The 24,040-nt window shown below is 36.1% G+C and overlaps 1 protein-coding gene across 3 annotated transcripts in view; it reads right to left on the bottom strand.

The window, feature by feature from the left end:
- Positions 1-264: 264 nt before the first annotated feature.
- Positions 265-24,040, bottom strand: part of PIK3C3 (phosphatidylinositol 3-kinase catalytic subunit type 3) — a 158,471-nt gene continuing 134,695 nt past the window's right edge. For all 3 annotated transcript variants that reach the window (XM_082667222.1, XM_082667224.1, XM_082667223.1), the window contains 4 exons: positions 18,730-18,898; positions 12,533-12,623; positions 7,841-7,966; positions 265-1,020 (listed from right to left, as the gene is read on the bottom strand). In XM_082667222.1, coding sequence (XP_082523348.1) covers positions 1,006-1,020; positions 7,841-7,966; positions 12,533-12,623; positions 18,730-18,898 — 401 coding nt within the window. In that variant the 3' untranslated portion in view covers positions 265-1,005. The remainder of the gene's footprint in view (positions 1,021-7,840; positions 7,967-12,532; positions 12,624-18,729; positions 18,899-24,040) is intronic.

The following is a 24,040-nucleotide window of genomic DNA, read 5'->3' as shown; positions in this document are numbered from 1 at the left end:
AAGATTATTACTGTGCTGCTCTTTTCGTTTGTGTTTGTTCCTTTTCCCTAAAGTTCCATGATGCAAAAAAGCTAGATGGATTAGTAGGACTTCTAGTCTTAAAAGACCAAAAATTATTTTGCTTTAATCAGAAAGGATATATTACATTAACAGGTCTAGGGGAGCTATTTTTAAAAGCTCTTGAAAACTAAGTTTTCATTACAAAAAAAAATTTATTGCAGAAAGACAATTTATGCTTACATGTAAAAATATTTTAGGCTCAATATGAAAAGCTGCTGCCATATTACCTTTTGGCCAATTATTCAGATAGCCACATTTTTATAACCTGCTTTATGTACTTAAAACCTAAGAGAAATGTGAACCACAAAAAAAATAAGAAACAAAATACAGTATTTGTAAAAAAAAATGACTATCTTATTTGAAATATATACAATTCTCAACGTATAAATGAATAGGCCATAAAGTGTAAAACTTTAAGTGTTATAGGTTAGGACAAAAAATTAAAAAATAAAAAATGTAGGGGGAGAGGAGAAGGAAGAAGAGATAAGGGGAACAAGGGAGGGAGAGACAAACAACCAACCAAAACTAAGACAGTCCAGATTCATATAATTGCTCATCTGATGTGAAAAGATGAAGAAAAAAATGGACTTTCAAACTTGAAGACTAAAATGTTTTACTATGTCAACATGAAATTCCTTCAGAGCTCTCATAATATGTACGTAGTTCTGGAACAAAATTTTTACTTCTTAGCTTATTAACAATGTGTACATTTGAAAATAAATATATACAATATATCAGAACAAACCCTTCAGGACCATATTTAAGCAAGGACAACCAAGGAAACAGAATTCAGGCATTTAGGATGCCTGTAACATTTAGGATATATGGTATTTTGAAGACTAATATTCTCTTCCTTGCTCGTTAGCCTGAAGTCTTCGTTATACACATGTTGTTTCTAAAGTAGTTTCCTTACAGAGACAAGCATCTTGATGGGCCAAACCAATTTCATTTTCTCCAGTACTACAAAAATTAAAAACAAAGAAACAGAAAATAATTAGCTTCACTGTTCACAAAGAAAGAGAAACAAGTTTATAGTTCTAAAAACTGCTTAGAAAGAGACATATAATTCTTTAATAGAAAAAAAAAAACCAAAACACCCTCAGGTAATTCCAGTCCTTAATTTTTTTTAAAAAAAGTCTATTAAAAAAAAAAAGGTGAAATTATTACTTTACTACATGCCATGAAGAGGATTTAAATTAACTACAATGTACAGGATTCCTAAGACTTGGCTTAAAAATCAGTTTATATGAGCAAATATTTGGGAGAGGGAATGTTTGCTAACTGTAAGCTCAAGATGATCTCATTATTACACGGCAGACAAATCTAGCACTAGGAAGGCAAAAATTCCACTGAATTCTGCAGTGACAGATGATTAATATTTTGAGTAGTGAGCTTAGTTCTTGGTATGACATTTTTAGAGACTGTGAAAATGTATAATTTATTCCAGAGTGCAGCCAATGCACAATACAGAGTACAGAAATGGTCTGGAAAAAAAAAATCAAAGGAAGCAGTCCTGAAAGAATAAGAAAGGCCCAGTCAAGAGTTGTTTTGGGGCCAATACATTAATAGTGTTCAATATTAAAATATCAAGTTAAAATAAAAGATATCAACATTTTTAACACCTATTTTGTGCTAGGCACCCTCACAATTATCTCAAAGTAATGTACAACAGTTAAAGGTTGTTGTCTTTAACATGTACAATCACCCACTCTCTCAGTAAGAACAACTCTGGGCACCTTTTTGGGGTGAGTCATCCACACCTCATGTAACCTCTGATTCAGTCAAATATATGCTGGCTTATCTTGGAGGAATTAAGAATGCTTTTTATGGGTCACAAAACTTTGTTTCTATGAATTTCACCTCATTATTACTCTGAAAGAAAACGGGAAGGAAAAAGAACCGTGCTGACAAGTGGGTTTGTGTATGTATGTGCACATGCGTGTATATGCTTATAAATGTGAAAGATGCTGACTGATTTTAATCTATATAATTTAAAGTGGCAATTCTAGAAAGAATATGGTAAGATTTATTTTTAATGCTAATAAAAGGAATGTAATTTATAATTTAAGAAGCTATTTAAGTATTTTCTTAAAGGTAGTATCAGAGAAAATAAACTTCTCAAATGGTCCTTGGCACTTACATAAAATCACATACATTTATTTGGTACTATGTACCAGGAACAGTTCAGCTTCTATGGGAGACCCCAAGTTACTTTAAGACAAAATGCTTATATGAAGAAACAGTTATTTACCCCTACCCGCAACCCCTCCCCTGCACACACCTGAAAGTTAGACAAATGGGTGGGGACTCATTCTAGGCAAAGAAAAAGGTGTACTACTTGGGGAAGTAGGGATATTGGGTATAGGAAGTGTCATGGGTAGCTCATCAGGGTTACAAAGAAGGTTCTTTTAGAAGGCTGGTAGAAGATGATGAAAGTTGAAAATGCAGATTAAAGGCAAACTGCGAAAGTTCCTCACTGACATGCTAGGAAGTCTAAATACCCTGGAAACAAAGAAAAACCACACCTATGTATCCACACCTGTGTATACGTATGTTTGTATGAGAGAAAAATGCTGCTACTAAACAGATGGTCTCTAACAGATTTCATAAATATTTCAAAGTGTCTGTACCTATGGGGGAAAAAATTAGTAACACTATGTAGTAGAGCCAGCCCAAAATATTCCACTCCCTTCACATTTAAAGAACTTACATAAAAGTTCGATATAACAGAGGGGAGGGAAAACAATAGTTAGTATTACAAATAAACTTACTAAAGCCGATAATGAACCGAACAGGCAAATCTTACCATGGAGTGCATTCAAGTGTCTGAAAACTTTCCTTAGAAAAGATAAGAAAATTAAATTTGTACTGATGAAAAATAAACTGTAGGGAATTTTAGCTGAAAGTTATGGAGCATTCTGCTGAGTGCTGCTATTACGATAACTAATCTTAAAACCTTGAAACATTTGTAATGTACCAAGTGCCTATATTATAGTTTATAACATCATAGGTTTTAACATAGTTATGCAGCAGTACTGACTGCAGTGCAACAAGAGAGAACATGTGAGTCGATAAAATTCAAGACTGGGTTTTGGCCAATGTACAAGATAAGTGATACCCCATATTTATCATATTTATCAGGGATTAACTGTTCCCAATAACTCCTTTTTATGTCATACACTATTGGCTGTCTGCATGGATTTTTTTTCTTTTGATGCTCAGATGAAAGATTAAAGAGAGAAAATTAAAAGATCATTTTTAAAATTTACAAGTCTATTTTTAAAACTCACCACTCACCACATAATCTATTCATACCTAATAAATTAAGACATAGATGTAAATTGAGAAAAACATTATTTAGAAACTACTGTCTATTTCTACAATCCAGGGTTTGAGTTTGAATCTGGACTTTTTCACCTGTTCACCTTGAGACCTTGGGCAAGTTATTTAACCTATCTAAGCCTCAGCTTTCTCATCTGTAAACAAGCCTAGTGATACATTTACTCTACAGGTATGAGGATTAAAGGAGGTACTGAAGAGAAAAAAGTTTACATAATTTCTGGCACATTTAAGTGTTCAATAGGCTGCTATTATTGCTACTATTGTGTTTTTGTTGTTGTTCTTCTTCTTATTCCTTACAGGATAACTCAAATATATTAGGGCTAGATCTGGGACACAAAATGATAAAAAATAGTTTTGTATGATATACTGGTGTTATTTATTTAAGCCACGTATCTGGGAATCATCTGACTCTTTAGAAAAATATTTACTAAATTAAAAATCACTTTGTTTTAGAACTGAAGAATTTCTATTTGGTCACATAAATCAATACTTTAAGTTTTGATCAATGAAATATTTTACATTGCTCTTCTTTATTCCTAATGGTAAAATAAGATCCATATAATGTAAAATCAGAAATGATGCTCTAGTCTCTTCTCCTTAGGGCATCTTTTGCATCCATGCCTTCTTAAAGTAGATGGGAGTAGAACAGTTACAGTGGAAACATCCTACACTGGGTTTAAGAACTAAGATCAGTACCTAAAGGTAAAACAGAATATAAATAAACAAAATTACTCAAGAAAAGCCCTTCAGAAGGCAACATACTGGAGTCATTTCTCAAAGAGTCCAAAATAGGAAGCTTTCCCCTCAGCACTGATGCAAAAAACCTATTTCTTTGTTTGAACAGCAGATGGGGCAGATGGCTTGTACTGAGGCCATGTTGTACAAAAAAAAATGAGAACCCTCAATATTGGAATGACATTCAGCATTGTAAGAAGTTACGTTATGGCAGGAACGTCGGATCTGAAACACTTCGGAGGGAGTCCCTGACACATTTACTAGACACATGGGAAATATCAGGCATAAGGAACACACTGTTTTCCTCCTTTCACTGTTGTTTTTTTTAACCCCCTCAAGTGTAAGAGTGTGTGTGTATAGCTGGCTTCTCTTAAGTTAAAGGTGCACAGATGGACTGCACATTCATGTGACCCTCCACTCGGACCTGTGGTCCTCCTCCTTGAACATCCAGGGGCTAAGGAAGGGTCCTTGCCAGATGGATGACAGTGATCTTTGTTCTTAGTATCCTGAGCTGGGACTTAGGTAAAATTTCTGAATGCAATCTGTTCTTACTTTTTAACATTTAGTGTGCAAAAAAATATATATTTCTAACCCTAATCTATAAAGATTCATTTAATTAGATTTAATATGTATTAAGATTAATGAAAATCACATCCCCTTTCTCCAAACTTCTACCATCAATCAGTGAAGAGAGACAGGAAAAAGCAGAAACTGGAAAGGAATGGGCTGCAATGTGAGAGATTTCCATTGAAAGGCATAGTTTTAGAGCAGGAAGTGATCCAAACTAAGTGACCTCCACCTTTCTGCTGGGAAGAAGAGTTCTGATGATGCAATTTCAAAGACAATGACCCAAATAAAAGTGTTTTTCAGTGGAAAATTTCTACCACTAATAGGTGGGTGTTGCTAGGCAACAAATATTGCAATGTTTAATCTCTACCCTTACTAGCAATTGGCGTGATGGAATAAAATAAGCCTTTTCAGCATTTCAACATAATAGTTGTATCTGGCAATTTTTTAGTCATTTTAAAGAATACTTCTTTTATGTAGAAAGAACTTTTGTTAGCATGTATCTGTCTACCTCCATTTTCTAAAAACTGGGTTCTATAATCCATAATGATTAACAGGAATACACTAAAATTAGCGTAACTCAATTAGCAAAATGCATCCTTATAATAAATGCTATGAGTGACAAAAAACAGATGTTGATCATCAAAATTTGAGTGTGCATGTGATTTATTAGTATCAATATTTAGAAAATGTATATTTAGGAATGTGAATTTCAAAGGGAAAATAAACTTCCTCAGAGATTAGTTAAGAAACAAGTATGCATCTATAATTTTATAATTTGAAAAGACTTATGTGAAATTAAGACCTCATTTAGTATCTCTGGTACCCTTCAATGCCTAAGCAAGTTCCAATTAAATTTAATATTCTTATGTTACTCTTTTTTTTTTTTTTTTTTTTTGCAGTACGCGGGCCCCTCACTGTTGTGGCCTCTCCCGTTGCGGACGCGCAGGCTCAGCGGCCATGGCTCACGGGCCCAGCTGCTCTGCGGCATGTGGGATCTTCCCAGACCAGGGCACGAACCCGTGTCCCCTGCATCGGCAGGCGGACTCTCAACCACTGCGCCACCAGGGAAGCCCTCTTATGTTACTCTTATGTTGATATTGTTTTAGTTGTACAAAAGTATGAGCAGAGATGACATATTTAAAGAAATCTAAGAGCATGGATATTTTCAGGTTAACTTCTTGGGATAAACAATATGGGAGTCTTGTTAATCACTATGTTGTACACCTGAAACTTATATAACATTGTAAATCAACTATACCTCAGTAGAAAATAAAAAAGAATATGGGATTCTGATAAAGAAGACTCGAGTTCGGCAAACTACAAAGTAATCTAGATTATCATTGGTTGGATATGGGGGGTCAAAAGATCTGGGTTCAAGCCTTGATTCTGTGCCTTGTTAGACACATGAAGTTGGCTAAGTCATTATACATCTCTGGGCCTTTTTCCCTTACAGCTCTAAAATATTCTGCTGTGCTATATGCTGATCCAGATCTGCCATTAGCTAGCTTGGTGGCTCTGACAAGCCACTTACTTACTATCTGAGTCACAGTTTACTCTCTTGAGAAGTGACTATGATTAATGACATGTGAATCAAACCTTGAGTTGGCACTTATAATAAAATATGACTCAGACTGGTGTTCAGAGAGAAGAAACATGTTTTGTTCAGAGAGAGAAAGAGTATCAGCTAACATTTACAGGAAAAAATTCCCTTATGCTCATTAGATATTTCTTAAGTGTTTAAAGGCACTGTGTTTCTGGGTCACTGATATACATCCCATCCTTTAAGAAGTTTGCATTTTAGGAGTTATAAGGTAAGTATCCAAATATCTGTAATAGAAAACAAAATATAAGTTCAACTTATAATAAAAGTACAAAGTACTATTAATATTCAGAGGAAGATGAATCAGAGTGGCATTAAGAATAGATCTTGGAAGGACAGACTGGATTTTAGCAAGCAGGAGTTTACAGATGATTCATTATTAAGAAGATGGATATTCTGGGCTGAAGAAATAGAACAGCAAAGTAGCCAGAGAAATGGAAGAGGATAAAAATATTGAGAGAAAGAGAGTATTAGGAAAATAGCTTAGAAAGAAGTTTAGAACACAGCAGTCTGGAAGGCCTTGAGTTCCTAGAGATTGGATGTCACTTTTAGGCACTAGGGAAACACTTTTCACATTTAAATTTAAAACAAAACAAAACAAAACCCAGTGTAAAACAGTATTTTGTGAAGATATATCTAACTGAAATATTTAGCATAATAAAGATAAGAATGCTGCAAGAAAAAAAAAATACTAAAACAGAGAGAACAGTTATGAAGGATTTTAGTTACCCAAGGTATCATAAAGTGAAAAACAACTGGGTTAAAATGTCTATAATGGGGAAATGACAGAAAACGATGATTTAAAAAATGCTTAAAGTAACTCGCAAGACTTGGTAACATTCTGTATACTGAGTGAGGGAGAAGTTAAAACAGACAAGCTTTGAGCTTGGGTTATTTGTAAAATTATTATTAACTGAATGTGTAAAGTCAGGAAGGAGTTTACAAGGAGAGGAGTGAGAGGATGTGGGAGAGGAAAGCGGCCTAATTTTTCTGTTTGCTGATCACTTCCAGCATCAACCTCATTATGAAGTTTAAAACTAAAACAGTTTTCAAATCTGAGGTTTATCATCAAAAAGTCTTCCCTCAAACATTTATAGGAAAGAGTCTGCTAACCAAAAGTCTACAAATAGATCTGTATGTGCTACACATCGCTTTTCTCAGCTTCTAAACTCCTTTCCTAGCACTTCACAGTTTACCAAAATCCAACGAGTGTCCAAGTCTCACTTGTCAAGGCCTCTGCTAGACCCAAGATTATTCTCAAGAAGGGTTTATAGTCACCACTGACTAAAAAAGACAGATACACCTATGCTGACACTCCACAATTTAGTTACTAAGAACATTTCAGTGGGATGTTTTAGTGCATGTTACTAGTGCATCGAACACTTTCACATTGGAAGGTTGGTGAGATGTCAAGAAGGCTTGACAAAAAAAAACAGAAAAGATGTCATTGGCAGGGAAAGGTATGGTTCTGTGAGGATTCTAGGGTAGTACACGGAGAAGCTGAGATGAACACACTGCCCTCAGAGAACTTACCTGGGCGAACTTGTGAATCTGCTCTACCACTGCGGCAAACAGAGCATGGACACTTTCATCAATCAGACTCTGCATGTAGTGCACTGCCTCTTCATCAGACAGGTCTAGACGAAATTTATCCTGAACCTACAAGGTCACAGTCTTATTAGCTTTTGAATAAAGAAAAACACACATTTCGAAAAGACAAGAACAAACAGATATAGATATTATTACAATGAACTATTCTATGCCAAAGAAATGATTCATAACCTGTAAGGAGTTCTGAATACTATTCTCTTGAATGTGGAACTTTACTTTTTGCTATATGCTCTTTATATCACCCTATCTTTGTTGGTTGTAAATATTTCTGCAGAAAAAAATTAACAAAGTGAATAGAAAATATAATTCTGTTAGACCCTGCAAATTTAAAAAGAGACAAAAATTGTTCTTTTAACTCAAAGGTGTGCTTTAGTATTTGCATTTCAAAGCTAGAATTATAAGATTTAAATTGTGACATAATAATTATTAACAATCTCCTTCACTTTATGAAATGGATATAGCAAGGTAAGCTTATATTACTATTCTCCCTCACCTTCTCTGCCTACACAAGAACAGGAACTATGTCAATTGCTGGCAAAATGAACTAAACTAGATCTTCTAAAATGTCCCCTTTCCTATAGGAGTTCCCTGTACTTCTGCAAAGAACTACTTCAACTGGCCTATAATTTCCAAAGACAGAGGACTTTTTCATTATTTCATATTAAAACATACAGTTGATTCTCAATAGCAATAAGTACTAGAAAACTTAGTAGAGATATATATCAGAATAGTTCCCTAAAACACAAAAGCCAATGTTACTGAATGACTACTTTGTGCTAAACACTGTGCAAAGTACTTTACATGCAGTATTTCACTCAACTCTCAGATGGCTCTGAGGTAGATAATATCTCCATCTATAAGATGCAGAAACTGAGACACAGAATTTATGCAGCCAATCCAGGGACCTTTAACTGATGATAAGTGGCTTGCACTTCCAGACAATTGCATCCTACTGCACTAACCATTTACTGCACTAACCATTGTACTAACTCCTTTCTCCTCTTATAAATAACCCATATATATTTCTGAAAATGCAGGCTAGGAGAAAATGGGATTTCCAAGTGGATAAAAAGTGGTCCACATTTAGTATTTCCTTTTAAGTATAGAGTTTAACTACAATAAAACCAGGAAGAAGAAAGGGCAGACAGTATGACAACCCATGGCCCTGCTCAGTGCTCTTTTCTCTTCACTGCACTGGAAGTATACCAGCTGATCCGACAGCCCTCAGCCTCAGGATAGAGGAGGTAAAAGAGAGGTTAATATAATAAGTGAAGGACAATTTGGTGGAGGGAGACCTAAAAGTATACTTTCAATCAACTCTCTCTCCCATTTCTGGGTCCCAGTTAGAGTTTAATCCATTATATTCCTTGATTTCTACTTAGAGAGGTCACGTCTGACAATTTTGGAACTATTTTTTAAGAACGTCAAAAAATTGTAAGGCAGGAGAATCAAAATAAAACTTTAACCCAATTTATCAAAACTTGCATACTTACATAAGTACTTAAATTACAAACAGAAGATATGTATTTAGCATATAAAGAAAATGTTATTTGCCAAATATGAAGATATTCTCTTTTATAACAAAGAAGGTTAACAACATATAAATGGTTGATCTGTTTTCGTATATACTGACTTACGTTAGGCTACTTGTTATTGTCCCCTAAGTCACCTCTGTGACTTTCACCTTTCCAGAATTTCTCCCCTGACTTCTTGGCTATCCCTACCAGCTCCAAACCCTCTCCTTTCATACCTCATTAGTAAGGCTGCACTCAAAACAATCTGGAGAGTGCCTTTAAGCAAAAGGATACACACTTGTAAATCTCAGCCTCTGCACTGTCTTTCAAAGGTAGATAAGATACCCTTTGTTTAAAATATCGTGAGAATTTCCAAAATGTGATGCAGAGACACAAAGTGAGCAAATGTTGTTGGAAAAATGGCACCAACAGACTTGCTCAACACAGAGTTGCTACAACCTTCAAAATCTGTAAGAAACGCAATTATCTATGAAGCACCATAAAATGAGTAGACAGTTTAAAAAGAAGTAAAAAGAAATTGATATATATGTACTAAAATATGTTAGAAAAAAGGAAAATATTGTTGAACTTTGTTATGATTAAATAATTTGAATAATATGTACTTCTCTGAAGACTTCAGCCTCAAATGTGCTACTCTGTTTCTTTAGCTGGCTTTCATTCATGAGATCAATGCAAAAATTTTCTAGGTAGTAAGACTTCAAAGTAATGCCAGAAAGTGTTATTTCACAAAGTATTAAAACCTATTTCTACTTCTTAAAAAAGCCAAACAATATGAAACATACATTTTAGTCTATTGCAGCATCACTTTCCAATATTATTATTACTTTAAAGTCAAGTTTATGTTGCAATTGGTTACTTCACATTCTTGATAAAACAGTAGCAAGCAAATAAATCTTTATGGAATACCCTTTTGGGTAAAAATATGGTAAAATACTTTTTGTTCAAGGTTCACTTAATTGAAACTAGAATAAACAGCTAGGGAGTAAACAGTGTAAAGAAAAATGACTAAGGTACATGCTTTTCTTCCCCATAAATTAATTGCTTCATGTGTTAAAGGATGATGCCATAAAGAGAGCTGGTAACAAATTAAACAATAAAATCATGATTCTCTAAAAGAGAAGCAAAAGTTGAAACAAAAGAACAGTAACTATATAACAACTGGCAGAAGAAACTGGAAGACTCCATTTGACAAATACTGTTAGAACTTTCATAAATGACTTCTGAACACAAGGGAAGTCAGGCAACAGTGAACATATGACAGAGATAGATGGGTTTAAAATAAACAGCAAAGGGGGCTTCCCTGGTGGCGCAGTGGTTGAGAGTCCGCCTGCCAATGCAGGGGACATGGGTTCGTGCCCCGGTCCGGGAAGATCCCACATGCCGCGGAGCGGCTGGGCCCGTGAGCCATGGCCGCTGAGCCTGCGCATCCGGAGCCTGTGCTCCGCAACGGGAGAGGCGCAAAAAAAAAAAAAAATAAAAAATAAACAGCAAAAACAGATCCTGAAAACAGCAAAGCAAAAAAAAAAGGCAACAACATTTGAAATCTGGTGCAGTCATCAACTTTAGCTAAGAAAACGTTCATCAACCATGTTTCTTGATGGATGAGCTTAAATTGACAAAAAATAACCCAGGCCAAAACCTAGTGTGATAAGTAGTCCATTGCCTAGTTTGGGGGTGGGGGGTGCTGAAACAGTGCTTCCTGGATAATAATAAATGAAATCTTAATAAGAACATAATTTCCTTAAATCGTTAAGCAATAAAATATTTACATTAAAATCCCTCTCATTGCTTGCTAATGACTCATAAAATTAGGTAAAAGAGATTAGCTTCATTCATGTTTGCAATGATGTAAATATTTTTGTATCCCCCAAATCTATGTTGAAACACTAATGCCCAATGTGATAGTATTAGGAGGTGGACCCTTTGGGAGGTGTTTAGGTCATGAGGGTGGAACCCTCATGAATGGGATTAGTGCTCTTATAAAAGAGATCCCACAGAGCTTCCTAGTGCCTTCCACTCTATGAAGATACAACAAGTTTACGACCCAAAAAGGGCCTTAACTTGACCATTCTGGCACCCTGATCTAGAACTTCTAGCCTCCAGAAGCATGAGAAATAAATTTCTGTTGTTTACAAGCCATGCAGTCTCTTGTATTTTGTTATATATAGCAGCCCAAATGGACCAAGACAATGTTTAAACCACAGAGGTACCTTTCTAATAATGCTCAGAGTCAATTACATCAGAACTTAGGGATTTTGGTGCCAATTATTAATTTAACCACCAGGGCAATTCCATCTATGAGACTGTTTTAATTTTAGTAATTTTATACCTCTGTAAGTTAAAAAACTACACTAACTTTGAAGTTCAGTATTAATAACCACACTGATATTTAAGATCATTTTATGTTACCTTTGGATAAATAAAGTACACTACATACATCCCTCTCAATGAATCAGAGAGTAAGAAATTAATTTGAATAAAAATCTTCAAATCTGTTACCCTTCCTCTCATCTCCTGCTGCAACTCAGGGTACGATTGTTCTGAATAACTGCTCATCTACGTGATGGCTTTCCTTCATTCTTCTCTTTGCAGGTTAAGTTAAGGCAGGTCTCTATTCTCCTGACACAGTAAGAAACCCCTGTAAGCAAGGGTATGAATGGGAAGGATAAAGAATGGCTGTTTGCTTCTGCTTCTCCATACTATTACAATATTTTGTTTCTGATCCTTAGCAGGCTTAGTCTGGGAGTACCAGGAATCAGGTATCCCAATAGGAATATTAAAGAGAAGCTAAACTTTCAGGACAAAGAGGAAGGGCTGTGATAGTAAGCTCCCTCTCCTGGTGTAGTGACCTATTCATGTGACTGTGGGTACAAACAGGCAAGGGGATAAAACTTGTTGCAGAGGACTTGAGAGGCTGTCATATTCTGGAATGTGAAACAAAAATATACACAGGTCTCTTTCTTAATTCATGTTACTTAAGAGTCTAGGGGTCAGGACAAGGGGAAATGGGTTGTTAAAACCCTGTTATTTTTTACATATGAAAAGTAGACTATGATATCTGAGGATGTATAAAAATTACCTTTTTCACAGTCTTATCTGGTTCAAGAGCAATATCTGGAATGTTTGCATCCACCATCAAGGAAAACAAGTTCAAAATAAGATTAGAATACCTAAAGGAGAGTGGGAAAGAAAAATAAACAGCAATGTGTTAGAATTTTGCCATTCTTTCTCATATTAAGAGCACTCCTAGAAGTAGTGCTTTATAATGATTACTATTACTCCTATGGAAAATAGAATGTGAGCTTATTCACCAGCTGTCTCAATGAAAAGCAAGCCTTGAAAACATATCTTATTCTAAGGTCTTGATATAATGCCATTTCTAGGTCCCCCACTAGGGAACACACTTTTGGAGTAACCATCTAATAATGACAGTTTTTCATTCTTTAGTAAGTATATTCTTTTTAGAAGGGATCTAAGGGGAATCTGCTTTATACCATTAATTAGCATTACTAAGCAATGAAGATCTGTCTTTGCTCAATGCTGACAAGAATCTGCTACCTTAAGACTACCTCAGTATGTCATGGGTAAATGAGTCAAAGGGAAATAGTGTGAGTTCACTAATCATTCATAAATATCCTCTAGGGACACTAATCCCACCATCTTCGAAAATATAATGACTGGCCTGGATATAAGCAACCCTAAACAGAGGAGAAAATAGCTTGTACTCTTCTACACTAAATATGTGCAAGATATCTAAATAACTTCACCTTTGGAGTATGCTGGCCCCTGTAGGAACTAAAGGTTTATCCTCATCAATCATCAAACTTTTCATCCTCCTCCAAACAAGAATAAAGAATGTTACTATTCCAAATCTCATTTCCAGGAGTGCAGCCATGTGGGGAAAGGTATCATTAAGTGTACACTGGGTGCAATCCACCTCCTGCTCCAGAACACTCTCCCCTTGGACAGTTATGCCCTGAGCGGCCCTGCAGCACTGTAGTGATAAAAGGAGGTCCAGGTTTGACTTTGGGGATGGATGTAAGTGAAGAAAGCTTTGGTTTTAGGCAATGAAGGTTTCTAGCTGGTCTTGGTAGAAGTGTCAACACAAGTGCCTTGCACTGTCTTCTCGAGTGGATGGAAGTCAGGACTTTAGGTTATGCAGAACCTTTATTCCAGCCATCTACTTATCCATAATATAAAAAAGTACATAAAAACTAATACTTGAACTGTAATGAAAATAGAACTTGTAGACAAAAATGACTATCCATATGAACCTCAAATTACCTATTTCATCATTTTTGAATTTTATATTACCCATGAAAATCAGGCACTATAATGAAAAAATTCTACCTTGATATAATCTTCTAATCAAATTAGGCCCTAACTCAATTATACTCTTTTAAAAAAAGTATGATAATAGCTAAACAGCTTGAACTTATAGTTTTAAAAGTTACTGATTTCCTTGTGGGAACTGATAAAAACCATGTCACAGCTTATTCCATTTCTACCCACATAATAATTTTATTCATTCAACCAACACATACTTATTGAGTACTCACTCTAAACACTGTTCTAGGCACTATGGGTATAGTGGTGAACTGAACAAACAAGGTCTCTACATACTCATGAAGCTTACATTCTGGAGGAGGGTGGGGACTCACACAATAAACTGACAAAGAAGATAATTTCATGAGTACTTGACTGACAAAAGATTTTTAAAAATAAAGAAAAAACAGCAAAATGGGTCAAAGACTGATGGGGTGGGGAGAAAAGTCATCTTAGGGAGGTATGATGTTATTCTAACTGTACTGAAATAAATGAGTTTAAAGAGTAGAGTGACATACTCAGATATGCATTTTGTAAAAGCCCACACTGGCTATCTTGTGGGGAATAAGAATGGAGGAAGGGAGACTATTTTACAGATGTCCAGGTGGAAAATAAATAATATGGACATTATCAGGCTATATTTTGGAGATGGACTGGATATCACTTGCTTCAAGATGCCTTCAATAAAGGGGAGAACAGAGAACCTGAATGTCACCAAGGATTTAGCCTACATGGGAAACTATGGTTATTTATCAAAATTAAAAAAAAAAAAAATGAATGAAAGAAGAACAGGATTTGGGGCAGGGAATCAAGAGTTCCATTTTAGACACATTGAGTTTGAGATCCCTACTACATTCTTAGTAGAGATGTCAAATAGGCAGTTAGACATATTTCAGAGGAGATAATAGGGCTGGTGGTAATAGTTTGGAATCATCAGCATTTGGATCCTATTTAAAGTCACAAGTCTAGATGTAAATGCTTAAGGAGAGAGTTTAGGGGAAAAAGATCCAGAACTCTTTATACTGATATGGAACTTGTAGATAGTTTAATATATAGAGGTCAGGAAGAAGAGGGAAGGTACCAGCAAAGAAGCAGGAGTGACCAGTAAGGCAAAAAGAAAATAGAGGAGTAGGTTACACCAAATAAAAGAAATGTTTTTAGGAACAAAGACATGGTCAACTGTGTCAAAGCTTCTAGGAAGCAAAAGTGGCCACTGGATTTGGTATAGGTAATTGTTTATTTTGATAAAATTAGTTTCAATAGCAGAGTAGGACTGGAAGACTTACTGGAGAAACCTGAAGGAAGAAAGGAGGCTAGTAAGTGAAAAGTGGGGGATCAAGATTTTGGAGAGGTAAATTTACTATTGATGAGAGGGAGTGGCCAAGGTTGGCTTTACATGAGGAGGACACAGCCCCGAGAGGGGTCCGGTCATGGCTGGACCATTTATGCAGATGTTGAAGTCACAGAAGCAGGCCTGAAGAAGAAGACAAAATTTTCAATGAATGAAAATGACAGGGAAATAGGCAGTTGATGGTCAGCAGTAGGTAATTCATCTGATTTCACGGTGTGTGTCTAGGCTTTCCTTCTTTAAGAAGGCAATGGGAAGAAATGGTTCGGAAGTGGCATTAGGGAGCAAAAAGGGCACCAGGCCGTTCTCTAAGCTCTGTGGTATGTAGGAAATGGAAATAGAGAAAAGGGTCCACTGAGAAGGCTTGTAAGGACTGGTGTCAATAGGATACAACCAACTGCTACATATTATGTTACGAAAAAATATTCTTTCAATGAACCCTTAATTATTCATACTCTGTTTTGTTGACTATATAGGGTTTGTCCCAACCTTGCCATAGGGGGATCTCAGGAATCTACCACAAGGTAACACAGGGAGAGGAATACAAGGTTCAGTTTTGAAAGGGATATTTCAAAGTATATCCCATACCTGGCTGCCCATTAAATTCATTTGGGAAGCTTCTTTGAAAATACCAATGACTGGGCCAAATCCCAGACCAATTAAATCTGATGGGGCTCAGAACTGTTTTGGTCCCCCCTTAGCCCACAAAGAACCCCAGGTGATTTTAACGGTCAGCCAGGATCTATGTTAAAATGTCTGCCTTTATGGAAGCATGTGTGTTCCTTTTGTAAAAGGCAAATATTAATGTTTTCTCCATTATCTGCTGGTATACATATAACCACCCATGCTTCTATTATTATGGCAAAGGGAAACAATGTAAATAAATATAAAATGGAATATTCTATAAGAAGCTTAAACATCCAATTACTTTGTGGATAACCTGTCACTACCTTAACTGTATTAATCTTTTACATCTGTTGCCATTAACCTGCATTTTCCATTTAAGACAGAACCAGTTACACAAAACAGAAATTATATATTAGTCATTCAAATGCTATCCAGAAAAACAGAAAGGTTACCAGAAATCTTTAAAGCTATTATCAAAAGAAAATATAAGGTTAAGTTTAAAAAAATGATAGAGTGGGCAAAGTGGGCAAAACCAAGTCTAAACAAAGATGTAAGGATGGATGTGATATAAATTAGATTTTTAAAAAGGAGTAGGTTAAGTACAGAGTTCAAGGAAAATGAACTCTTTCTCATACCCATGTTTATGCCAACCACCATGCTACTCACTGGGTATACAAAGATGGTCTAAATTTTTCAGTAAAAACCTTCAATACTAAGAATAAAAAGCATTAACTACAACAAGTGAGGTTCTTAACAGCATTTCAGACATCTTGTTTCCCCTACAATCTATCCATTTTGCATGCAACAAATATCAGAGTAGAATCCTATAAAAATATTTATTTAACAAGTGTACTACTTCTAGAAGGGAAAACAATGAGATTAATGATGAAAAGTAGTGTGATCAATAGATTCACTGCTGTTTGGTGACTAGGCAAACATCCTCTAAGACAATGTAAGAACTTTGCTTGATACAGCAAAATGCATTCCAAATTTCAATATTTTTACTGAAAAGTTTAGGCCCTCTTTGTATCATCAGTGTCTAGCATGGTGTTTGGCATAAACATGGATTAAGAGAAGTTATGTTTTCCTTGAACACTTAATATTTAAAATGTTTTAGCATTACTAAAGAGTTGCCATAAGAGTATTCAAAAAATAAATTTTCTAATTTATTATTGGTATAACAGTGTATTTTGTTATATGAAAATCACACCATAAAGTGTGTTCCGGCACCTGTACAAGTAACATTCATAACTTAATTCAAAAGGGACTGCTCTGTTTGTGGTCCACAGTTTATTCAATGATTTCTTGTTGATCAGCAATCAACAAAAACCATGAAAAGAACACAGTTGGTCACACCTAAAAACTCTAATAATAAGTGTCAAATATCCTTACCTCCAAACAAATTTTTGGCTATCTGGTTAATTCTTATGTCCTAAGAGAAATTTTTACTAACTGAACCATATTCTAAAATACAACATTAAAAAATAAATGTTTATCAAAATATTAGGGTCTAGCTAATCTTAACAGTGAAATTTTTGAAAATAAAAAAAGTAAAACAATTTTCATGAAGACTTAACATAAAGTGAGGTAGATTAATCTCTTTATGATTTTTCTTAGTAGTGAGGAAAGTTAACTTTTGGCTCTGTACTAATAATCTGCCTATTTTCTCATTTTGCTGAATTGCTACTAATCCATTATCAATGACAGTTTATAAGACACATTGTTTTCTTTCTGCTTTCAATAAGATAGAGCACCTTTGACATTTCTCTAGTTATCATTGCATATCATCTTGTCTGCCTCCTCATTGAGATCACCATAGTTTCATCTAGCTTTCTGTAGGCTCTATTTTAAATTAAAAATCCTAGGTATTAAAGTGGAATTTTCATCTCTGAAAGTGCTTCTGCATCCAGACACCCATCTTCTCATTATTCCTTTAGCATTTCTGGAGAGTAAAACTGAGCCACTCTACCACTCATAGGATAATAATGCAGCTGTTTGTAAAATGTACGTTAAAGTTTGTGACCTGCGGTTGAGACTGAGTTAACAGTGAAGGCCTATTGAGCCACTGCAAAGATGAAACCTTATTAATATAAGACAGCCATTCACCTGGGACCAGTAGTATCAATATCACCAGGGAACATGGCCTCACTCCAGATGTGATGCAGAACTGTTCGTACAAATACTGAAGGTTCTTATTCAACATACATATACTGTCTATAAGCTGAGGTTACAAAGACAGAAAAGACAGGGCCCACATGCATAGGCAACTCACTTCTACTGGTTACATATTCACCTGGAAGAGCATACAGGTGTCTCCTGAGCTGGGATTTTTCTGGTGGACTAAGAATATTCATTTTGCATAGTTAAGTTGAAAATGGAGTTAGAATAAAATGATCCATTATTTTTGACTAACCATCAGAGCCATGTCCTGAATTTAACAAACATGACTTTTAATTTATCTTTTTCCTGATGATATATGATGTCCAGTCCTAAGTAAATTTGGATGAAGGAAGCAGAGATACAGTGGCCTTAGAGAAAAAGGGATAGAGAAAAAAATCAACATTTTTTTTAAGCAGAATGACTGATGAGGTGCTGAAGAGAGACAAAATCATATGTAACGTTTATTCTTCAACTGTTTCGGAATGCTCCAAACTAAGGTTGATAAAGGTGCTAAAAAATAAAAATTACTTGACTAATCACTCCAAGTGAGCTAAATGCTTCATTCTTGTGTAATGCTAGCTTCCCACTTGGTGGGATTTAGCAGTCAAATAATTAGTGAGAAAGCAAGAAACTGTCTTTTTCCTTTGATATCAGACTGTTTATCAAAATAGTTATCAAATGTACATTAAAAAATACTGCTGCCTGTGTCATTTTAAAAAGAGTGATGCTAAAGAATGTATACATTTGAACAAATATTTTTCTTGCTCTGTGAAATCAATTTACCAAAATTCTCTATGTCAAGCAAATCAACTTACCTTCGAAGGTGGAGAAAAGCTGTGTAACACTGTTTTCGGAACTCTTGGTACTGTTCGCTCTGTGTGCCCCCCATTCCTTCCACCATTTCTTTATTCAGCTTCATAGGAGGAGGAAGAGGCTTTGGATCCCGACCCAAAATATATCCAAAGTCTATGTGGAAGAGTTTGCCTGGATGTTGATAAAAAACTCATTTGTTTCCAGAATTTTATATTAAGGAACTGGGAAATAGATATGTCATATAATTGGTAAAGCAGTGTCTCTTCATAAAGAATATTAGTTCATGATGAAGTCTATTAAATTGTCTGATCCTGTATCCACAGGCTAGGGAGTGGCCTTCAGAGCATATTTTATTTCCCTTCAGCTCACATTCATTCTGATGAAACTATACTTAAAATCATCCCACAGTAATATTTTAAAATTTAAATCCTACTTTTAGATCTCCAGAACCAAAGATAGCTAAAGGCTGGACAACTTTTAAAGGTATTAGTAGAAATTAGTATCTTGTAGCAAATTTCTTATGCTAAAGGAAGATCACTTCTTTAAGTATTCCTGAGATGAATCCTTCCTTTAACTTATCACTATTCTCCCCACCTTCAAAAACATCCCCCCAAATTTCAAATTATATTGTTAGCTTCATTTGAATCATTTCCAACTAATCTGTGTTACTCATTAGCTGCAGACTAGGAAACCAAGCACAGTATTCACCTCTGTCAAGGGCTGAATACAGCTATAGTGCCCAAGAAGACAAACCCTTGAGCAGTCATCTAAACTCGTAGGTCACATGTGTAAGAATGTGACTGATCAATCACTTTAGAGAATGATTCACCACTGAAATCATAAAGCATCTTTTGATTTACAAGTAGGTATAAAGTAGGCATACATTATAACACTAAAAGTAACACCCTGGATTCTACAATCTAAGTACCACCAAGGCAAGGACTTATGCATTTTGTATATTGCTGTTTCCCCAGCCTCAGAATAGTTTCTAGCACATACTAAGCAATCATTGTTGAATGAAGAAATGGACTCCCTCTTGCAAGAACACCAGAATCACAACTAGCTACTGGACAATCATAAGCAGGAAGACACTGGAACAAACCAAAAAAGATACCCCATATCCAAAGACAAAGGAGAAGCCACAGTGAGACGGTAGGAGGGGTGTAATCACAGTAAAATCAAATCCCATAACTGGTGGGTGGGTGACTCACAGACTGGAGAACACTTATACCACATAAGTCCACCCACTGGAGTGAAGGTTCGGAGCCCCACATCAGGCTTCCCAACCTGGGGGTCCGGCAATGGGAGGAGGAATTCTTAGAGACTCAGACTTTGAAGTCTAGTGGGATTTGATTGCAGGACTTCGACAGGACTGGGGGAAACAGAGACTGCACTCTTGGAGGGCACACACAAAGTAGTGTGTGCATCAGGGCCCAGGGGAAGGAGCAGTGACCCTGGGGAGACTGAACCAGACCTACCTGCTAGTGTTGGAGGGTCTCCTGCAGAGGCGGGGGTGGCTGTGGCTCACCATGGGGACAAGGACACTGGCAGCAGAAGTTTTTGGAAGTACTCCTTGGCATGAGCCCTCCCAGAGTCCGCCATTAGCACCACAAAAGAACCCAGGTAGGCTCCAGTGTTGGGTCGCCTCAGGCCAAACAACCAACAGGGAGGGAACCCAGGCCCACCCATCAGCAGAAAAGTAGATTAAAGTTTTACTGAGCTCTGCCCACCAGAACAACAGTCAGCTCTACCCACCACCAGTTCCTCCCATCAACCATCCTAGATAGCCTCATCCACCAGAGGGCAGACAGCTGAAGCAACAAGAACTACAATCTTGCAGCTGGTGGAACAAAAACCACATTCACAGTAAGACAAACAAGATGAAAAGGCAGAGGGCTATGTACCAGATGAAGGAACAAGATAAAACCCAAGAAAAACAACTAAATGAAATGGAGATAGGTAACCTACCAGAAAAAGAATTCAGAATAATGACAGTGAAGATGATCAGGACCTTGGAAAAAGGATGGAGGCAAAGATCGAGAAGATGCAAGAAATGTTTAACAAAAACCTAGAAGAACTAAGGAACAAACAGAGATGAACAACACAATAACTAAAATGAAAACTACACTAGAAGGAATCAATAGAATAACTGAGGCAGAAGAACAGATAAGTGACTTGGAAGACAGAACGGGAGAATTCACTGTTGTGGAACAGAATAAAGAAAAAGAATGAAAAGAAATGAAAACAGCCTAAGAGACCTCTGGGACAACATTAAACACAACAATATTCACATTATAAGGGTCCCAGAAGGAGAAGAGAGAGAGAAAGGACCAGAAAAAATATTTATAGAGATTATAGTCAAAAACTTCCCTAACATGGGAAAGGAAATGGCCACCCAAGTTCAGGAAGTGCAGAGAGTCCCATACAGGATAACCCCAAGGAGAAATACACTGAGACACATAGTAATCACATTGGCAAAAATTAAAGACAAAGGAAAATTATTGAAAGCAGCAAGGGAAAAACGACAAATAACATACAAGGGAACTCCCATAAGGTTAACAGCTGATTTATCAGCAGAAACTCTACAAGCCAGAAGGGAGTGGCATGGTATACGTTAACGAAAGGGAAGAATCTACACCAAGATTACTCTACCAGCAAGGACCTCATTCAGATTCGATGGAGAAATCAAAAGCTTTACAGGCAAGCAAAAGCTAAGAGAATTCAGCACCACCAAACCAGCTCTATAACAAATGCTAACGGAACTTCTCTAAGTGGGAAACACAAGAGAAGAAAAGGACCTACAAAACAATTAAGAAAATGGTAATAGGAACATACATATCGATAATTACGTTAAATGTGAAAGGATTAAATGCTCCCACCAAAAGACACAGGCTTGCTGAATGGATACAAAACAAGAACCATCTATATGCTGTCTACAAGAGAGCCACTTCAGATCTAGGGACACATACAGACTGAAAGTGAGGGGATGGAAAAAGATATTCCATGCAAATGGAAATCAAAAGAAAGCTGGATAGCAATACTCATATCAGATAAAATAGACTTTAAAATAAAGAATGTTACAAGAGACAAGGAAGGACACTACATAATGATCAAGGGATCAATCCAAGAAGAAGATATAACAATTACAAATATATATGCACCCAACATAGGAGCACCTCATACATAAGGCAACTGCTAACAGCTGTAAAAGAGGAAATTGTCAGTAGCACAATAATAGTAGGGGAATTTAACACCTCACTTACACCAATGGACAGATCATCCAAAACGAAAATAAATAAGGAAAGAGAAGCTTTAAATGACACAGTATACCAGATAGATTTAATTGACATTTATAGGACATTCCATCCAAAAACAGCACATTACACTTTCTTCTCAAGTGCACACAGAACATTCTCCAGGATAGATCACATCTTGGGTCACAAATCAAGCCTTGGAAAAGTAAGAAATTGAAATTATATCAAGCATCTTTTCTGACCACAACACTATGAGATTAGAAATGAATCACAGGGAAAAAACGTAAAAAAAAAAACAAACACATGGAGGCTAAACAGTACATTACTAAATTACCAAGAGATCGTTGAAGAAATCAAAGAATCAAAAAATACCTGGAGACACACGACAATGAAAACACAATGATCCAAAACCTATGGGATGCAGCAAAAGCAGTTCTAAGAGGGAAGTTTATAGCTATACAATCCTACCTCAAGAAACAAGAAAAATCTCAAATAAACAATCTAACCTTACACCTAAAGGAACCGGAGAAAGAAGAACAAACAAAACCCAAAGTTAGTAGAAGGAAAGAAATCATAAAGATCAGAGCAGAAATAAATGAATTAGAAACAAAAAAAAAACAACAGCAAAGATCAATAAAACTAAAAACTGGTTCTTTGAGGAGGTAAACAAAATTGATAAACCATTAGCCAGACTCATCAAGAAAAAGAGGGAGAGGACTCAAATTAATAAAATTAGAAACGAAAAAGGAGAAGTTACAACAGACACTGCAGAAATAAAAGCATCGTAACAGACTACTACAAGCAACTGTATGCCAATAAAATGGACAACCTGGAAGAAATGGACAAATTCTTAGAAAGGTATAACCTTTCAAGACTGAACCAGGAAGAAACAGAAAATATGAACAGACCAATCACAAGTAATGAAATTGAAACTGTGATACAAAATCTTCCAACAACAAACGCCCAGGACCAGATGGCTTCACAGGTGAATTCTATCAAACATTTAGAGAAGAGCTAACACCCATCCTTCTCAAACTCTTCCAAAAAATTGCAGAGGAAGGAACACTCCCAAACTCATTCTATGAGGCCACCATCACCGTGATACCAAAACCAGATAAAGATACTACAACAAAAGAAAATTACAGGCCAATATCACTGATGAATATAGATGCAAAAATCCTCAACAAAACACTAGCAAACAAAATCCAACAACACATTAAAAGGATCATACACCATGATCAAGAGGGATTTATCCCAGGGAGGCAAGGATTCTTCAATATACGCAAATCAATCAACGTGATACACCATATTAACAAATTGAAGAATAAAAACCATATGATCATCTCAATAGATGCAGAAAAAGCTTTTGACAAAATTCAACATCCATTTATGATAAAAACTCTCCAGAAAGTGGGCCTAGAGGGAACCTACCTCAACATACTAAAGGCCATATATGACAAACCCACAGCAAACATCATTCTCAATGGTGAAAAAGTGAAACCATTTACTCTAAGATCAGGAAGAAGACAAGGATGTCCATTCTCACCACTATTATTCAACATAGTTTTGGAAGTACTAGCCACGACAATCAGAGAAGAAAAAGAAATACAAATTGGAAAAGAAGAAGTAAAACTGTCACTGTTTGCAGATGACATGATACTATACATAGAGAATCCTAAAGATGCCACAAGAAAACTACTACAGCTAATCAATGAATTTGGTAAAGTTGCAGTATACAAGATTAATGCACAGAAATCTCTTGCATTCCTATACACTAATGATGAAAAATCTGGAAGAGAAATTATGGAAACACTCCCATTTACCACTGCAACAAAGAGAACAAAATACCTAGGGATAAACCTACCTAGGGAGACAGAAGACCTGTATGCAGGAAACTATAAGACACTGATGAAAGAAATTAAAGATGATACAAACAGATGGAGAGATATACCACATTCTTGGATTGGAAGAATCAATATTGTGAAAATGACTATACTACTGAAAGCAATCTACAGATCCAGTGCAATCCCTATCAAATTCCCGATGGCAGTTTTTACAG

The sequence above is a fragment of the Grampus griseus genome (assembly GCF_964374135.1).
Source record: "Grampus griseus genome assembly, chromosome: 12".
In the NCBI taxonomy this organism is placed as follows: Eukaryota; Metazoa; Chordata; class Mammalia; order Artiodactyla; family Delphinidae; genus Grampus; species Grampus griseus.
Note: the sequence above shows the minus strand (reverse complement) of the source record. Positions and strands in the feature narration are given on the sequence as shown.